This window comes from Ranitomeya imitator, chromosome 2, assembly GCF_032444005.1.
Source record: "Ranitomeya imitator isolate aRanImi1 chromosome 2, aRanImi1.pri, whole genome shotgun sequence".
In the NCBI taxonomy this organism is placed as follows: Eukaryota; Metazoa; Chordata; class Amphibia; order Anura; family Dendrobatidae; genus Ranitomeya; species Ranitomeya imitator.
The window spans coordinates 248,683,509-248,702,137 of NC_091283.1; the positions used below are offsets into that span (position 1 = coordinate 248,683,509).

At 41.0% G+C, this 18,629-nt stretch overlaps 1 protein-coding gene across 1 annotated transcript in view; it reads right to left on the reverse strand.

Moving 5' to 3' along the window:
- Positions 1–5,188: 5,188 nt before the first annotated feature.
- Positions 5,189–18,629, reverse strand: part of LOC138662914 (zinc finger protein 182-like) — a 41,880-nt gene continuing 28,439 nt past the window's right edge. Inside the window, exon 11 of the mRNA XM_069748915.1 lies at positions 5,189–7,987. Within this exon, the coding sequence (XP_069605016.1) occupies positions 6,378–7,987 (1,610 nt within the window). The 3' untranslated portion in view covers positions 5,189–6,377. The remainder of the gene's footprint in view (positions 7,988–18,629) is intronic.

Sequence of the window (18,629 nt, forward strand, 5' to 3'; positions counted from 1 at the left end):
TTCTGTTGGCCCAAATAACCCAAACTTTCATGATTATATTTTGTGAACTCAGCCTGTAGATGTTTTGGTACAACAGGACGCAACTCCCCGTTTAAGTCATGACACAAAACCCCGTTTTAAGAAACAAAGGGAGGTTTTGGATCAACCCGGGAAGCAACAAAAGATGTGTCTTTTTCTTGTTATTCCGCAAAAGAAGGGATATGCGTGTCTGTTTTTTTAACTGCTCTAGCCTTGAGAGGTTCAGCTTGAAACACTTCTTCTCCTGTCAGGGCTGCCTCTTTGGCTAACCTATCTGCTGTGGCATTTCCAACAGATAATTCATCATCAGATTTTTTATGGACAGGAACTTTAACAATAGCAAAACCATTAGGAATTTTCGATGCTATTTCAAAGATTGTTTTCAGTGTGTCACTATGTACAAGAGTCATTAGAAGAATCTACATAGCCTCTTTTTTCCCAAACTGGCAAATAATCTGTCAGTGATCTAACAACATAGGAGCTACCACTGTAGATTACAATGGGACACTGATCATCAGCTTCATTCAGCTGCAGTACCATTTTTACTGCTTCTAGCTCTGCCCTTTGAGCTGAAAAATGACTTGGTAATTTGTGTTTTACAACCTGTCCTCTTTTGGGATAAAAAATGGCATATCCTGAATAGTAGTGCCCATCTGAATAGAATCTGGAACCATCTACAAAATTGATTCATCTGTTGCCTCTGCCTACTGTCTGAAAAGTGATGGACTAGGATCCTGAAAAGACTGTAAACAATCATGAGTTTGTCCTTCATATTGCATCAACGGAGGAAGAACATATTTGGCCTTATAATCTACCTCAATTTGTTTGGGAGGCAATGACAATAACCAATGAGCAAATCTCTGATGTGACATACCTGGGATATTATTCTCAAAGAGAAGTGTTAGTGTAGAATGAGGAGTTTGCAAAGTGATTTTGTTGAACCCAACAATGTGTTCAGTTGCTTTGACTGCAAAGTACACACCTACCAGGTGTCTTGCACATGTCTCAAACCCTCTTTCAACAGGTGAGAGAACCTTAGAAAAGTAGCCCAAAATTCTCCACTCTTCTCCCTGCAACTGTAGCAGCACAGCAGACACGGAAGTCTCTGATGTGTGTACTTGCAAAGCAAATGGTGCGGAAGGATCTACTGTGGACAAAGGAGGTGCAGTTTGTAAATTCATTTTCAATTGTTCAAATGAGGTTTGTTGTTCATCACCCCAAGGACCAAAGTAATCACTATTTTCACCTGTTAAAAGATCATACAAAGGCCTGGCCTTGTCTGCAAAATTTTCATTGAAGTCCCTTGAAAAGTTTATAAGACCCAAGAAATGTCGCAATGCCTTGTGTGATGTTGGAATTGGTAGAGAAGCAATTGCCTCTATTCTTTCCTGCAGTGGCTGTCTTTTTCCTGGACTCAACAACACTCCCAAAAACCTGACCTCGGTCTGCATCAATTTGACCTTTTTGGTGTTCAATTTTAACCCTGCATCATGCAGCAGCTCAAACAATTCTGTCAGAAGAGAAACATGTGATTCTTTATCCTCAGTAGACAACAGGATATCATCCACATACTGCAAAATACAATCAGGCCTCGAAAATCTAGATAATACCTTTGCCAACGCCTGATGGAAAACACTAGGTGACAAATGTGCTCCTTGAAGTAACCTACAAAACAGATATTGTTCATCCAAGAAAGTAAATGCAAACTTGTACTGACAACTCTTTTCAAGAGGTATACTGAAAAAACATTACTGATCTCTAGTACAGAGAAGTATTTTGCCTTTTCATTCAACCTTGCCATCATGTCATGAATATCTGCAACAATGGGTGCTACATTGGGAGTATGTTTGTTAAACATCCGCAAATCCAATATAATTCGATAAGAACCATCAGATTTAAGGACACACCACAAAGGATTGTTACTTACAGAATTAGCCTTTTGGATGACACCTTGATCTAACAATTCCTGTATTATCTTTGACATAGAATCAATTGATTCTGGAGGCAATTTATACGGACGCTGAGGATCTCGCCCTTCCACATTTACAACAACATCCTTCATTGTACCAACCTCATTCCTGAACTTAGCCCAAAGAGAATGAAAAAGCTTTACAATTTCTGTCAATACCTCGTCACCACCAGTTTCAGGCCACAAATGATCTGTTAACACAACATCATTTAAGCAAATACTTCCAACATGGCTATAATCACTAGGATCAATGACTACAGGTTTACAATATATAAATACGAGGGTGCACTCCAGCTGTAAGTCAATATAAAGCAAGGGTGCAGAGCCTAGTCCAATAACTACTATAACCAAGCAAAAAGAAAAAAGATTGCACTAAAACAGGCTCGGACGACCACAAAATATAGAAAAGTAAAGAACATGTTTATTAAACACCACAACATGAATAAAAACACTTAAAATGACAACAAATGTGTACAAAAACACCCCCATAACATAATACAATGTCTGCAGAATACATATGCATGCATAAAGTCATGTGAATAGCAGGGCATGTAATAATATATACTGCGAGCTAGCACCAAAGGAGCCAAAACCAGAGACAAAGGAAATATATGTACTAAGTCCCTAAATACCCTGCTGGTAAAAAGGTGCACCAGAATGACCCTAAATGAGTAATCTAAAGACCACCCACAGTATAGTGTAACCGGGGGGAGAGAATGTCTGGATGGAAAATCAGAGCTCCCATATAGAGAGAGCAGATGGCATCACGCCAGAAATACTCAGCTGGGTCTAGGATAAAGCAGGTGAGAAGAAAAGGCTGCTAGGCTACAAATAGCTCCAGAGTCCACATGCCTCACATAACCCGCAAGTGCCAAGCAGGAGGGGGGGTGAAAGCGAGACCCCACGCGTATCGCCGCCGCAGCGGCTTCCCCTGACGAAGGCGCTGCGCCGGCGATACGCGTGGGGTCTCGCTTTCACCCCCCCTCCTGCTTGGCACTTGCCGGTTATGTGAGGCATGTGGACTCTGGAGCTATTTGCAGCCTAGCAGCCTTTTCTTCTCACCTGCTTTATCCTAGACCCAGCTGAGTATTTCTGGCGTGATGCCATCTGCTCTCTCTATATGGGAGCTCTGATTTTCCATCCAGACATTCTCTCCCCCCGGTTACACTATACTGTGGGTGGTCTTTAGATTACTCATTTAGGGTCATTCTGGTGCACCTTTTTACCAGCAGGGTATTTAGGGACTTAGTACATATATTTCCTTTGTCTCTGGTTTTGGCTCCTTTGGTGCTAGCTCGCAGTATATATTATTACATGCCCTGCTATTCACATGACTTCATGCATGCAGATGTATTCTGCAGACATTGTATTATGTTATGAGGGTGTTTTTGTACACATTTGTTGTCATTTTAAGTGTTTTTATTCATGTTGTGGTGTTTAATAAACATGTTCTTTACTTTTCTATATTTTGTGGTCGTGCGAGCCTGTTTTAGTGCAATCTTTTTTCTTGACTACAGGTTTACAACCATCAGAATCTTTCCAGATAACTTGATTTCCTAGATCGACTACCCATCCAAAATTTCTGCATAAAATCTGTGCCAAGTATATTTTCAGAATCACGACAATACCAAATGTCAATTCCTGTTTTGATAGGTGTTTCCAACGTCACATTGGTAACTAAGGTTGCTTTAGTTCCACCTTGTCCACTAAAACCAACAATTGTACAAACTGGTGAATGTGGTTGTAGCTTAAAATCAAGATTTGTAACACTTAATTGGGCTCCTGTATCAATAAGAAATACAACATTCTGTCCTGCTAGATTTACCTTGACAAATGGTCTTCCACAGTCATCCAATGTAACTCGAGTCACAAATTCCAATGGATGGGGTGTAGGAATTGTCTGTGATTGTCAGAAAGATGGAGGAGATAGGAGAAGACCAGAGTCCTTTTTAAAAGCACTTGGAATTCTGTCCCTGGACTCAGTTTCCTTCATTGTCATCGCTCTGATCTGTCTGATTAATGGTGCATACGGTGACATTTGTCTGTTGTCAGTGTGAGTGAGTGCAGAAGAATGTAATGGAGGTGCGGAAGGTTTGGTGGATGATTTTGGCATGAGTCCATTTTCCCTTCTCAATTCTAAATATTTTTCTATCTACTGGCTAACATAGTACCAAGATATATATCTTTCCCGCATTATAAAAGGCATCCATCTTGTCATTGTAGTTTGGAATGTCTTTTACAATTTTCATTAACTGATCGTGTATTTTCAGTTTGTGCTGCTCTGTCATGTAATTTCTTCCATTGTAGTTCATCTGCCTGTAAATCTTCTACTGAAACATGTGGATTTTGTGTGTCTGGTACAAATGATGTGGCGGCATTGTCTTCATGTTTGTTTGATCTTGTAAGAACAGAAACCTTTTTTATATCTTGGTGCAATTTTGACAATAATTCTGTTCGAGCATCGATTTGATCTTCCAATTTTTCATTATGTTCTGACGAATACAAAACAATTTGGACAATCAAAGTAATCCCCGTCAGACTCTTGTGTGTCACCTTGTGTGTCAGTATGACCAATCTCTTGTGTGATAGTACATGCTTTATGTGTTTGTGTTTCAGTTTTCTCAAAGACTAAATTATTGTACACTCGGACCATGTACATGACATTTTGAAGCTTTCTCTGTAACTTTTTTTTACTGAAAAACCTCTGTTCAATCTTAAGATTCACTGCTTCACATTGGCTATGAAAACTAGACCATAATTGTGAATCTGTATGGCTATGAACAAACTTAAACTCTATATTACTTTTCTTAGAATAATCATGAATGAAATCCATTTTCTCACCTGTGGAATATATTTTCCTCTCCTGGATTGATCCAACCGTCAATGGATGGTCCTCTGTGTCTCTACTGAAATCCTCAGACCTCCGTCATTGGACACATCCAGCTCTTTATGGTTGGAGACACGAATCCTCACTGTCTGTAGGCTCTGTCTGATCCTTGTGACGTGAAATAGCAGAATTCCTGCACCTTGAACAACAGGTGTTTAGCAGAGCTCTCCACCTCCGTGTGCAAGGGAAAGGATTTCACAAAAATAGCACAAAAATCAGATTTGGCAGGGCTCGCCAAAATGTTAGAGAAAATAACAGTTTCTTACTTTTTTAAGTAAGAGCACAGTGAAGATAGAAAGGAAAGCAATATTGAATTGTGTGGATAAAACAAATCTTGTTTAATGTTCATTCAAAAAGTGATGACAAAAATGAAGAAAAGTAAGTTCATAGCACGTAGTAAGTATTAGATTATAGAAAACAAGCATTCATTGGTTCTTACATATGGTTTTGAAGTATGATGTGGTCTGGGTTGAAGATTCTTAAAGTATGAGAGATCTGTCTGAACAGGAGTTCGTGCATGTAGATAAGCCGCGGAGACACCATCACATGTTTGTCAACGCAAGCAATAAATAGCCAGGTCTTTCACCGGGAAGGAACAACCACGGGAAGGGCAGCATCCAAAAAGGAAAACCACCTATGCCAAAACATGGTGTCCATCCACACACAGCTGTTTCGGGGTATTTGCCCCTCATCAGTGTGGAGTAGGAAACTGGCTATTAGCAGCAGTGCCTAGTAAAAGGAACAGGAGTTAGGTCAGCTTATATACTATTTGGACCCATAGACTTACATTGGATCTATTTTTCCTGTCTCATAACCACATATGGTGATCTGCCACTATGTTCACAGCCTCTACCATATTATAACACTAGTAACTTGCGGAATATGAATATCAGTTTTTTGTACATTACCTCATTTTGAAATGCTTAAGCATATAGCCTGTGACCTTTAAGAACCATTTATTATCTCCAAATAGCCACAGTTCTGACAAAAGCCCTATAGTTCTGACAAACAGAGAACAGATGTATCGGCCACAATCCTCACAATAACTCAGTCCCTCACTATCCAGAGTACCTATTTGCTAGTCAGAACCTGCATATGTTAAGTAAACTATATTTTTTAATTATTATTGAAATACTAATATTTTACAGTGGCTTACCCTCCTTCTGGAGTGTGTCAATGACTGCCTTTTAGACATCTGTCGAGTCAGCAGTCTTCCTCATGATTGTGGAGCCTACTGAAACAGACCAAGGAACCTTTTTAAAATGTTTAGGAAGCCGTTCCAGGTGTTTTTATTCTAATTTACTGACATAATGACTTTTGGGTTTTCATTGGCTGTAGGATCTAGTCATCAACAGAAATAAACACTTGAGATACATCACTCTGTAATGACTCTATATAATATAAGAGTTTCACTTTTTGCATTTAACTGGAATAAATTACGGTAACTTTTTGATAATATTCTAACTTAGTGAGAAGCACTTGTATGTGACTATGTAAACACAATTAAGAACATAAAAAAAGCTTCTTCCCTGTGTGAATTCTTTGGTGGCTAGAAAGAGATGGTTTCTTCACAAAACATTTTCCACAATATGAACATGAAAAAGGCTTCTCCCCTGTGTGAGTTTTCTGGTGGCTAACAAGACTCGATTTGTGGATAAAACATTTCCCACATTCTGAGCAGGAAAAAGGCTTCTCCCCTGTGTGAGTTTTCTGGTGGCTATCAAGATTCGTCTTCCTGTTAAAACATTTCCCACATTCTGAACATGAAAAAGGCTTCTCCCCTGTGTGAGTTTTCTGGTGTCTATCAAGATTCGTCTTCCTGTTAAAACATTTCCCACATTCTGAGCAGGAAAAAGGCTTCTCCCCTCTGTGGGTTTTTTGGTGGCTAGCAAGATTTGCTTTGCTGTTAAAACATTTCCCACATTCTGAACATGAAAAAGGCTTCTCCCCTGTGTGGGTTTTCTGGTGGCTAACAAGACTCGATTTGTGGTTAAAACATTTCCCACATTCTGAACATGAAAAAGGCTTCTCCCCTGTGTGGGTTTTCTGGTGGCTAACAAGACTCGATTTGTGGTTAAAACATTTCCCACATTCTGAGCAGGAAAAAGGCTTCTCCCCTGTGTGGGTTTTCTGGTGGCTAACAAGACTTGATTTGTGTTTAAAACATTTCCAACATTCTGAGCAGGAAAAAGGCTTCTCCCCTGTGTGGGTTTTCTGGTGGCTAACAAGATTCGCTTTGTGGTTAAAACATTTTCCACATTCTGAACAGGAAAAAGGCTTCTCCCCTGTGTGAGATCTATGATGTCTGATAAGAACATTTTTATCTGTAAAACATTTCCCACATTCTGAACAAGAAAAAGGCTTCTCTCCTGTGTGGGTTTTCTGGTGGCTAACAAGATGCGCTTTCTGGATAAAACATTTCCCACATTCTGAACAAAAAAAAGGCTTCTCTCCTGTGTGGGTTTTCTGGTGGCTAACAAGATCCGCTTTCTGGTTAAAACATTTCCCACATTCCGAACAGGAAAAAGGTTTCTCCCCTGTGTGAGTCATATGATGTCTGATAAGAACATTTTTATCTGTAAAACATTTCCCACATTCTGAACAAGAAAAAGGCTTCTCTCCTGTGTGAGTTCTTTGGTGGGTAACAAGCTGCGCTTTCCGAATAAAACATTTTCCACATTCTGAACATGAAAATGGCTTCTTCTCTGTGTGAATTCTCTGGTGACTGACAAAATCTGATTTCTGGTTAAAACATCTCCCACACTTGGAACAAGAAATTTTATTGTCTGCTTTGTGAAGGTTTTGTTGTTTGAGAAAGGACTTTTCTAGTGGAAAACTATTTTCATATTCTGAAAATGAAAATGTCTTCATTGCTTTAGGAGTAGTTAGTTTTTTAATGCTTATTTTGTGACTTTGATTTTCCTTAGTAGTCGGTAATGAATCAGAAGACAGGATCTGTTCCACAGGATCAGATGACAGATCTTTGCTGTGAAGGGATGATGGTATATTTGGAGTAATGGCATTCACTTCAATTGTATCCTGTGGGATCTCAAGATTATCTGATTTAAACATTGAAGATGTCAGCTGTCCTGCTGATCTTCTGGTAAGGTCATCTGCCAAGAATAAAACCAATTATTATTTTAGAATAAAATATCCTTGAATTCTATATTTTTGACCATTTCTACTTAAATGGTCTGTAAAAATGGCAAGTTATGCAAAATTATTGAATTATTCACCAAGACAATGACAATTTACAGTTTACTAGACTGTGCTTAAACCACATTAAGCATCGATGCTTTTGGCATTACTATAGTGAGAAGAAATCGCTTATTGTATGGCATGTGTATCTTCTGGAGCACAATCTGGGCACTATGTGTTATGTAATAACTTGGGATATTTGCAATTTTCACTTTCCAACATTCACTGCGCGTGCTAATATCTGGAAACTGCAAGTGGAGTCAAAATAGTCACTATTCCTATAATTTATTGAGGGTTATAATTTACAAAATGGAGTCATTTTAACCCCTTCATGACCCCAGCTTTTTTTGGTTTTGCGTTTTCGTTTTTCGCTCTCCTCCTTCCCAGAGCCATACCTTTTTTTATTTTACCGTCAATATGGCCATGTGAGGGCTTATTCTTTTGCAGGACGAGTTGCACTTTTGAACGACATTATTGGTTTTGGCATGTTGTGTACTAGAAAACGGGAAAAAAAATTCCAAGTGTGGTGAAATTGCAAAAAAGTGCAATCCCACACTTGTTTTTTTTTTGGCTTTTTTGCTAGGTTCACTAAATGCTAAAACTGACCTGCCATTATGATTTTCCAGGTCAGTACGAGTTCATAGACACCAATCATGTCTAGGTTATTATTTATCTAAGTGGTAAAAAAAAATTCCAAACTTTGCTAAAAAAAAATTGCGCACTTTTCCGATACCTGTAGCGTCTCCATTTTTCGTGATCTAGGGTTGGGTGATGGCTTATTTTTTGTGCTGTGCTGACATTTTTAATGCTACCATTTTGGTGCTGATACATTCTTTAGATCGCCCGTTATTGCATTTTAATGCAATAACCCAAAAAAATGTGGTGACCCAAAAAAATTGTACTACTGACATTTCAATTTTTTTCTCGCTACGCCGTTTAGCAATCAAGTAATTTTTTTTATTGATAGATCGGGCAATTCTGAGCGTGGCGATATGAAATATGTGTATATTTGATTTTTTTTGTTTTATTTTGAATGGGGCGAAAGGGGGGTGATTTAAAACTTCTATATTTTTTTCATATTTTTTAAAACATTTTTCTTACTTTTGCCAAGCTTCAATAGACTCTATGGGAGGCTAGAAGCTAGCATAGCTTGATCAGCTCTGCTACATAGGAGCGATGCTCAGATTGCTCCTATGTAGTAGATTTACTGCATTGCTATGAGTGCTGACCACAGGGTGGCACTCACAGCAATCAGGCATCAACATAGAGGTCTTCAATAGACGTCTGGTTGTCATGCCGACGCATCGCTGACCCCCGATCACGTAACGGGGGTCAGCAATGCACGCATTTTAGACCCGATGGCCGGAAGCGCTAGTTAAATGCTGCTGTCAGCGTTTGACAGTAGCATTTAACTAGTTAATAGTGTCGGGTGGATCGTGAATCCACCCCACCCCCCCGCTCTTGCGAGCACATGTCAGCTGTTTTGAACAGGCTTTGATGCGGGCTCACCGCCGGAGGCCACATCAAAGCGGGGGTTCTGACCTCGGATGTACTATCCCGTCCGAAGTCAGAAAGGGGTTATAGGGATTTCATCTGCTCTGGTTTTCTGCAATTTTGTCATATTAGGAATTCTGCAAATGGTGTGCCCTCTCTCCTCTGGTATCTGCTCCTGCAATGTCTGCTTTGGACACCAGACGCTGACTTACTCATTCTGAAGGCAATGCTGGTAACAGAGGTGGTGTTTGAACCAGAAGCTCTTGGCGGTGCAGGCTCCTCCCACCCACTAAGATTAGGGTGCCTGGCATCTGTAATACCATCCAGTTTGGCAGTATGGGTGTGTGTGCTGTCAGCTGAAGTAATCTGCTCTCTGTTTTAGCCATTTGGAAAGCACCATTTTTTTAATCAGATAAATTTGTATTAACGATAACAAGATTTACATCAGATCACATGTTTATACTCATTTTATGCTTACCAGTAAATTAACCCCCCATGGAGGCCATATCAGGAGCAAACAATAATTCATCCATAGTTGACAATATCAAACAGAGTTCCAGTTTACCATAAGTTGTACTCTATAATACTATATACTGGTAGAACATTAATCCTATCCAACCACGGCTGCCATAATTTATGGAAGAAATCTAGCTCATCCCTCCTGGTGTAAATGCTTTTCTCAAGCTCAGTTATGTGGTTCGTTTGAGCAATGAATTCACGTCTGGACGGAGGCTCCTCTCTAACCCAATATTTTGCAATCAGTTTCCTTGCAGCAAACTATAATCTTGCAGTTACAATTTTAGTCGTATTGTCAGTTAATATTTACCCTAATATACATATCAACGGATCCCTAGGGATAACGTACCCATACATCACTCCAATGAGGACAATCTGGGACAATGCCAAAGCATATGCAATATGTCTGCCTGAGGCCGGTTTCACACGTCAGTGGCTCCGGTACGTGAGGTGACAGTTTCCTCATGTACCGGAGCCACTGACACACGTACACACAGTGAAATCAATGCATCTGTGCAGATGTCATTGATTTTTTGCGGACCGTGTCTCCGTGTGCCAAACACGGAGACATGTCAGTGTTCGTGGGAGCGCACGGATTACACGGACCCATTAAAGTCAATTGGTCCATGTAAAACACGTACCGCACACGGACGTTGTCCGTGTGCAGTCCGTGTGCCGTGCAGGAGACAGCGCTACTGTAAGTGCTGTCCCCCCACTGGTGCTGAAGCCGCGATTCATATCTTCCCTGCAGCAGCGTTTGCTGTAGAGAAGGTATGAATAATCGTGTTTAAAATAAAGATCTTCTACTGTATGAGCGGTCACGTGGGGCCGCCCATTACAATCATGAATATGCAGCTCCACCTCCCATAGGGGTGGAGCCGCATATTCATTACTGTAAATGAGTGGCCCCACGTGACCACTCATACAGTAGAAGGTGCGGCCAGGACAGGAAGCAGCGCCAGCCAGCGAGGGAGCCGGGTGAGTATTTTAACAACAGCGGGGGGGGGGGGGGGGGGGGGGTTGAACAGGGGGTGGGCGGGGGTTTGGCACATGGATATTTATTTTAAACACGATTATTCATATCTTCTCTACAGCAAACGCTGCTGCAGGGAAGATATGAATCGTCGCTTTAGCACCAGATGCAGGGGACAGCGCTAAACTTTATATTAAATGGGAGCAAGCATACGGAAGACTATACTAGATTTGAGAAAAAATAATGGGATATGTCATGGAGCAGTGGAGTAATTCCAGATTACTTAATATATACAAGTGAAAGAAATTTTCAATATATATAAATATACCGTGATAAGCAAGTGAGAAAATAGTATAAACAAATAACTAAAAAAATAATCCTTTTTTTTTTTTGTTTCTCGTGTTTAAAATAAAGATCCATGTCCCCACCCCCCTACCACCCCCTGTGCGCCCGCCCGCTGTTATTAAAATACTCACCCGGCTCCCTCGCTGGCTGGCGCTGCTTCCTGTCCTGGCCGCACCTTCTACTGTATGAGCGGTCACGTGGGGCAGCTCATTTACAGTAATGAATATGCGGCTCCACCCCTATGGGAGGTGGAGCCGCATATTCATGACTGTAATCGGCGGCCCCACGTGACCGCTCATACAGTAGAAGGTGCAGCCAGGACAGGAAGCAGCGCAAGCGAGGGAGCGAGCCGGGTGAGTATTTTAAGAACAGCGGGGGGGCGCACAGGGGGTGGGGACATGGAGCTTTATTTTAAACACGAGAAACAAAAAAAAAAAAAAGGATTATTCATATCTTCTCTAGAGCAAACGCTGCTGCAGGGAAGATATGAATGGGGCTTCAGCACCAGTGGGGGGGACAGCGCTTACTGTAGCGCTGCCTCCTGCACGGCACACGGACTGCACACGGACGTTGTCCGTGTGCGGTACGTGTTTTACACAAACCCATTGACTTTAATGGGTCCGCGTAATCCGTGCGCTCCCACGAACACTGACATGTCTCCGTGTTTGGCACACGCAGACACGGTCCGCAAAAAATCAATGACATCTGCACAGATGCATTGATTTTAATGTGTCTACGTGTGTCAGTGGCTCCGGTACGTGAGGAAACTGTCACCTCACGTACCGGAGCCACTGACGTGTGAAACCGGCCTAAACCGGTGTTGCACTCATTTATGGTGGACCATTGGAGCTACTATGAATGCTGACCAGAAGATTACAGAAAATAATATTGCTCCCCATTTCAGGAGAGATTGTGCAGTAATCTGAATTTTTTAGGATGAAAAACAATGTAATTTATGAGGTGGAGTGAATCCATGAAACCAGGGCTGGAGCCAACACATCTCCTGCAGGCGGGAATAAATGTACGGTGCGTACAGAAAGTATTCAGACCCCTTTACATTTTTCACTCTTTGTTTCATTGCAGCCATTTGGTAAATTTAAAAAAAGTTCATTTTTCTCTCATTAAATGTACACGCTGCACCCCATCTTGACTGAAAAAAATCAGAAACGTAGAAATTTTAGCAAATTTAATAAAAAAGAAAAACTGAAATATCACATGGTCATAAGTATTCAGACCCTTTGCTCATACACTCATATATCAGTCACACGCTGTCCATTTCCTTGTGATCCTCCTTGAGATGGCTCTACTCCATCATTGGAGGCCAGCTGTGTTTAATTAACCCCCAGAGCCTTTTTCAGTTTTGCGTTTTCATTTTTAACTCCCCTTCTCCTGAGAGCCATAACTTTTTTATTTTTCCATCAATATGGCCATGTGAGGACTTGTTTTTGCGGGACGAGTTGTACTTTTGAATGACACCATTTATTTTACCATGTCGTGTACTAGAAAATGGGGAAAAATTCCAAGTGTGGTGAAATTTAAAAAAAAAGTGCACTCCCACACTTGTTTTTTTATTCTCCGGGTCATTATGAGTTTATAGACACCAAACATGTCTAGGTTCTTTTTCATCTGTGTGGTGAAAAAACAAACAAAAAAAACCTTTGTTAAAAAAAAAAGAAAAGAAAATTTGCGCCATTTTCCGATACCCGTAGCGTCTTATTTTTCGCGATATCGGGTCGGGGGAGGGTTTATTTTTTGTGCGCCGAGCTGCCGTTTTTCAATAACATCATGTTGGTGCAGATACAATCTTTTGATCGCCCATTATTGCATTTTAATGCAATGTTGCAGCGACCAAAACAAGTAATTCTGGCAATTTTACTTTTTTCTCGCTATTCCGTTTAGCAATCGGGTTAATCCTTTTTTTATTGATAGATCGGGCGATTCTCAATGCGGCGATATCAAATATGTGTATGTTTGATTTTATTTTTATTGTTTTATTTTGAATGGGGCGTAAGGGGGGTGATTTGAATTTTTATATTTTTTATTTTTATATATTTAAAAACTTTTTTGTTTTACTTTTGGCATGCATCAATAGTCTTCATAAGAGACTAGAAGCTGCCACAACCCGATCGGCTCTGCTACATAGAGGCGATGTTCAGATGGCCTGTATATAGCAGATTTACTCACTTGCTATGAGCGCCGACCACTGGGTTGTGCTCACAGGAAGCCAGCACTGACAACCATAGAGGTCTCCAGGATACCTCAGGTTGTCATGCCAACACATCGGTGACCCACGATCATGTGACGGGGTCACCAGTTTGCATATTTCCTTCGTGATTGCCATAAGTGAAATTTAAATGCCGCTTCAGCGTTTGACAGCGGCATTTAACTGGTTAATAGCCATGGGTGGATCTCTATTCCACCCGCGGCTATTGCGGGCACATGTCAGCTGTTCAAAACAGCTGACGTGTCCCCGGAAAGATTTAAGCTCACCGCCGGAGTCCACATCAAAGGGAGGGAGTCCGACTTCAGCGTACTATTACTCCCGATGTCGGTAAGGGGTTAAACTGATAGGACTTGATTTGGAAAGAGACACACCTGTCTATATAAGACCTCACAGCTCACAGTGGAAGTCAGACCAAATGAGAATCATGAGGTCAAAGAAACTGGCCAAGGAGCTCAGAGACAGAACTGTGGCAAGGCACAGATCTGGCCAAGGTTACAACAGAATTTCTGCAGTACTCAAGATTCCTAAGAGCACAGTGGCCTCCATAATCCTTAAGTGGAAGAAGTTTGGGACCAACAGAAGTCTTCCTAGACCTGGACGTCTAGCCAAACTGAGCAATTGTGGGAGAAGAGCCTTGGTGAGAGAGGTAAAGAAGAACCCCAAAATCACTGTGGCCGAGCTCCGGAGATGAAGTAGGGAGATGGGAGAAAGTTCCACAAAGTCAACTATCACTGCAGCCCTCCACCAGTCGGCCTTTATGGCAGAGTAGCCTGACGAAAGCCTCTCCTCAGTGCAAGACATATGAAAGCCCACATAGAGTTTGCTAAAAAAAACACATGAAGGACTCCCAGCCTATGAGAAATAAGATTCTCTGCTCTGATGAGATGAAGACAGACCTTTTTGGTGATAATTCTAAGCGGTATGTGTGGAGAAAACTAGGCACTACTCATCACCTGCCCAATACAATCCCTACAGTGAAACATGGTGGTGGCAGCATCATGCTATGGGGGTGTTTTTCAGCTGCAGGGACAGGACAACTAGTTGTCATTGAAGGAAACCAAGTACAGAGATATCCTGGATGAAAACCTCTTCCAGAGTACTCTGGTCCTCAGACTTGGCCGAAGGTTCACCTTCCAACAAGACAATGACCCTAAGCACACAGCTAAAATAACAGAGGAGCGGCTTCAGAACAACTCTGTGACCATTCTTGACTGGCCCAGCCAGAGCCCTGACCTAAACCCAATTGAGCATCTATGAAGAGACCTGAAAATGGCCGTCCATCAACATGCACCATCCAACCTGACGGAACTGGCAGAGGATCCCCAAATCCAGGGGTGAAAAACTTGTTGCATCATTCCCAAGAAGTCTCATGGCTGTACTAGCTCTAAAGGGTTAATACTGAGCAAAGGGTCTGAATACTTATGACCATGTGATATTTCAGTTTTTCTTTTTAATAAATTTGCAAAAATTACATTTTTGTTTTTTTTCCAGTCAAGATGGGGTGCAGAGTGAACATTAATGAGAAGAAAAATTAACTTTTTTTGAATTTCCAAATGGCTGCAATGAAACAATGAAAAATTTAAAGTCTTCTTCTGAATACTTTCCGTACCCAATGTATATTACAGCCATCAGCCACGCACAACTTAGAGATATATCATGGCATCGGTGTACTGTTTATTATGTAGTTTATCACAATCTTGTATGAAGTTAGTCGGTTTTAATACAAATTGAAAAGTCAGGATAAAGGGAAACTCTGTTATTGTGCAGAAATTCACACTTGGCCTCACTGCACATTTAATGTTGTCGATCATAAAAGTGAAGTTTGGCCAGAAAGACGGGACCTGGTCTTGTAGGGACCATATGATCACATTCAGCAGCACAGAAGGGAGACAAGGGAGATTCATCCGATATCAGGGATCTAAAAACGACCCAAGCGATCCATAATAGGATGAACAGCCAGAGACATAATATTAGGAAAGGTGTAATCTGTCTGTTTAGGCATTTCGCTTTAGAATATAAACGAGATCCCACCAGTTTAACCCCTTAGTGACAGAGCCAATTTGGTACTTAATGACCGAGCCAATTTTTACAATTCTGACAACTGTCACTTTATGAGGTTATAACTCTGGAACGCATAGAAGGATCCCGCTGATTCTGAGAATGTTTTTTGGTGACATATTGTACTTCGTGTTAGTGGTAACATTTATTCAATATTACTTGCGATTATTTATGAAAAAGACGGAAATATGGCGAAAATTTTTAAAATTTTGCAATTTTCAAACTTTGAATTTTTATGCCCTTAAATCAGAGAGATACAGTACAGACCAAAAGTTTGGACACACTTTCCCATTTAAAGATTTTTCTGTATTTTCATGACTATGAAAATTGTAAATTCACACTGAAGGCATCAAAACTATGAATTAACACTTGTGGAATTATATACTTAACCAAAAAGTGTGAAACAACTGAAATTATGTCTTATATTCTAGGTTCTTCAAAGTAGCCACCTTTTGCTCTGATAACTGCTTTGCACACTCTTGGCATTCTCTTGATGAGCTTCAAGAGGTAGTCACCGGGAATGGTCTTCCAACAATCTTGAAGGAGTTCCCAGAGATGCTTAGCACTTGTTGGCCCTTTTGCCTTCACTCTGCGGTCCAGCTCACCCCAAACCATTTTGATTGGGTTCAGATCTGGTGACTCTGGAGGCCAGGTCATCTGGCATAGCTCCCCATCACTCTCCTTCTTGGTCAAATAGCCCTTACACAGCCTGCAGGTGTGTTTAGGGTCATTGTCTTGTTGAAAAATAAAGGATGGTCAAACTAAACACAAACCGGATGGAATAGAATACCGCTGCAAGATGCTGTGGTAGCCATGCTGGTTCAGTATGCTTTCAATTTTGCCTTCAATTTTGCTGGTATCACCAGCAAAGAACCCCCACACATCACACCTCCTCCTCCATGCTTCACGGTGGGAACCAGGCATGTAGAGTCCATCCTTTCACCTTTTCTGCGTTGCACAAAGAGACGGTGGTTGGAACCAAAGATCTCAAATTTGAACTCATCAGACCAAAGCACAGATTTCCACTGGTCTAATGTCCATTCCTTGTGTTCTTTAGCCCAAACAAGTCTCTTCTGCTTGTTGCCTGTCCTTGCAGTGGATTCCTAGCAGCTATTTTACCATGAAGGCCTGCTGCACAAAGTCTCCTCTTAACAGTTATTGTAGAGATGTGTCTGCTGCTAGAACTCTGTGTGGCATTGACCTGGTCTCTAATCTGAGCTGCTGTTAACCTGCGATTTCTGAGGCTGGTGACTCGGATACACTTATCCTCAGAAGCAGAGGTGACTCTTGCTCTTCCTTTCCTGGGGCGGTCCTCATGTGAGCCAGTTTCTTTGTAGCGCTTGATGGTTTTTGCAACTGCACTTGGGGACACTTTCAAAGTTTTCCCAATTTTTCGGACTGACTGACCTTCATTTCTTAAAGTAATGATGGCCACTTGTTTTTCTTTACTTAGCTGCTTTTTTCTTGCCATAATACAAATTCTAGCAGTCTATTCACTAGGACTATCAGCTGTGTATTCACCAGACTTCTGCACAACACAACTGATGGTCCCAACCCCATTTATAAGGCAAGAAATCCCACTTATTAAACCTGACTGAGCACACCTGTGAAGTGAAAACCATTCCCGGTGACTACCTCTTGAAGCTCATCAAGAGAATGCCAAGAGTGTGCAAAGCAGTCATCAAAGCAAAAGGTGGCTACTTTGAAGAACCTAGAATATAAGACATAATTTCAGTTGTTTCACACTTTTTTGTTAAGTATATAATTCCACGTGTGTTAATTCATAGTTTTGATGCCTTCAGTGTGAATTTACAATTTTCATAGTCATGAAAATACAGAAAAATCTTTAAATGAGAAGGTGTGTCCAAACTTTTGGTCTGTACTGTATGTCACACAAAATAGTTAATAAATAACCTTTCCCACATGTCTACTTTACATCAGCACAATTTTGGAAACAATTTTTTTTTTGTTAGGAAGTTAAAAGGGTTAAAAGTTGACCAGCGATTTCTCATTTTTACAACAAAATTTACAAAACCATTTTTTTTAGGGACCACATCACATTTAAAGTCACTTTGAGGGGTGTACGTGACAGAAAATACCCAAACTTGACACCATTCTAAAAACTACACCCCTCAAGGTGCTCAAAACCACATTCAAGAAGTTTATTAACCCTTGACGTGCTTCACAGCAACTGAAACAATGTGGAAGGAAAAAATGAACATTTAACTTTTTTTTGCATACATTTTACTTCAGAACCATTTTTTTAAATTTTCACAAGGGTAAAAAGAGAAAATGAACCACAAAATTTGTTGTGCAATTTCTCCTAAATACGCCGATACCCCATATGTGGGGGTAAACCACTGTTTGGGCGCATGGCAGAGCTTGGAAGAGAAGGAGCGCCGTTTGACTTTTTCAATGCAGAATTGGCTGGAATTGAGATCGGACACCATGTCACGTTTGGAGAGCCCCTGATGTGCCTAAACAGTGGAACCAAGTGACACCATTTTGGAAACTAGACCCTTAAAGGAACTAATCTAGATGTGTGGTGAGCACTTTAAACCCCCAGGTGCTTCACAGAAGTTTATAACGTAGAGCCGTAAAAATAAAAAAAAAAATCACATTTTTTCTACAAAAATGATTTTTTTCACCCCCAAATTTTTATTTTCACAAGGGTAACAGGAGAAATTAGACCCCAAAAGTTGTTGTGCAATTTCTCCTGAGTACGCCAATACTCCATATGCGGGGGTGAACCACAGTTTGGGCGCATGGCAGAGCTCGGAAGAGAAGGAGCTCCGTTTGACTTTTTCAATGCAGAATTGGCTGTAATTGAGATCGGACACCATGTTGCATTTGCAGAGCCCGTGATGTGCCTTAACAGTAGAAACCCCCCACAAGTGACACCATTTTGGAAACTAAACCCATTAAGGAACTTATCTAGATGTGTTGT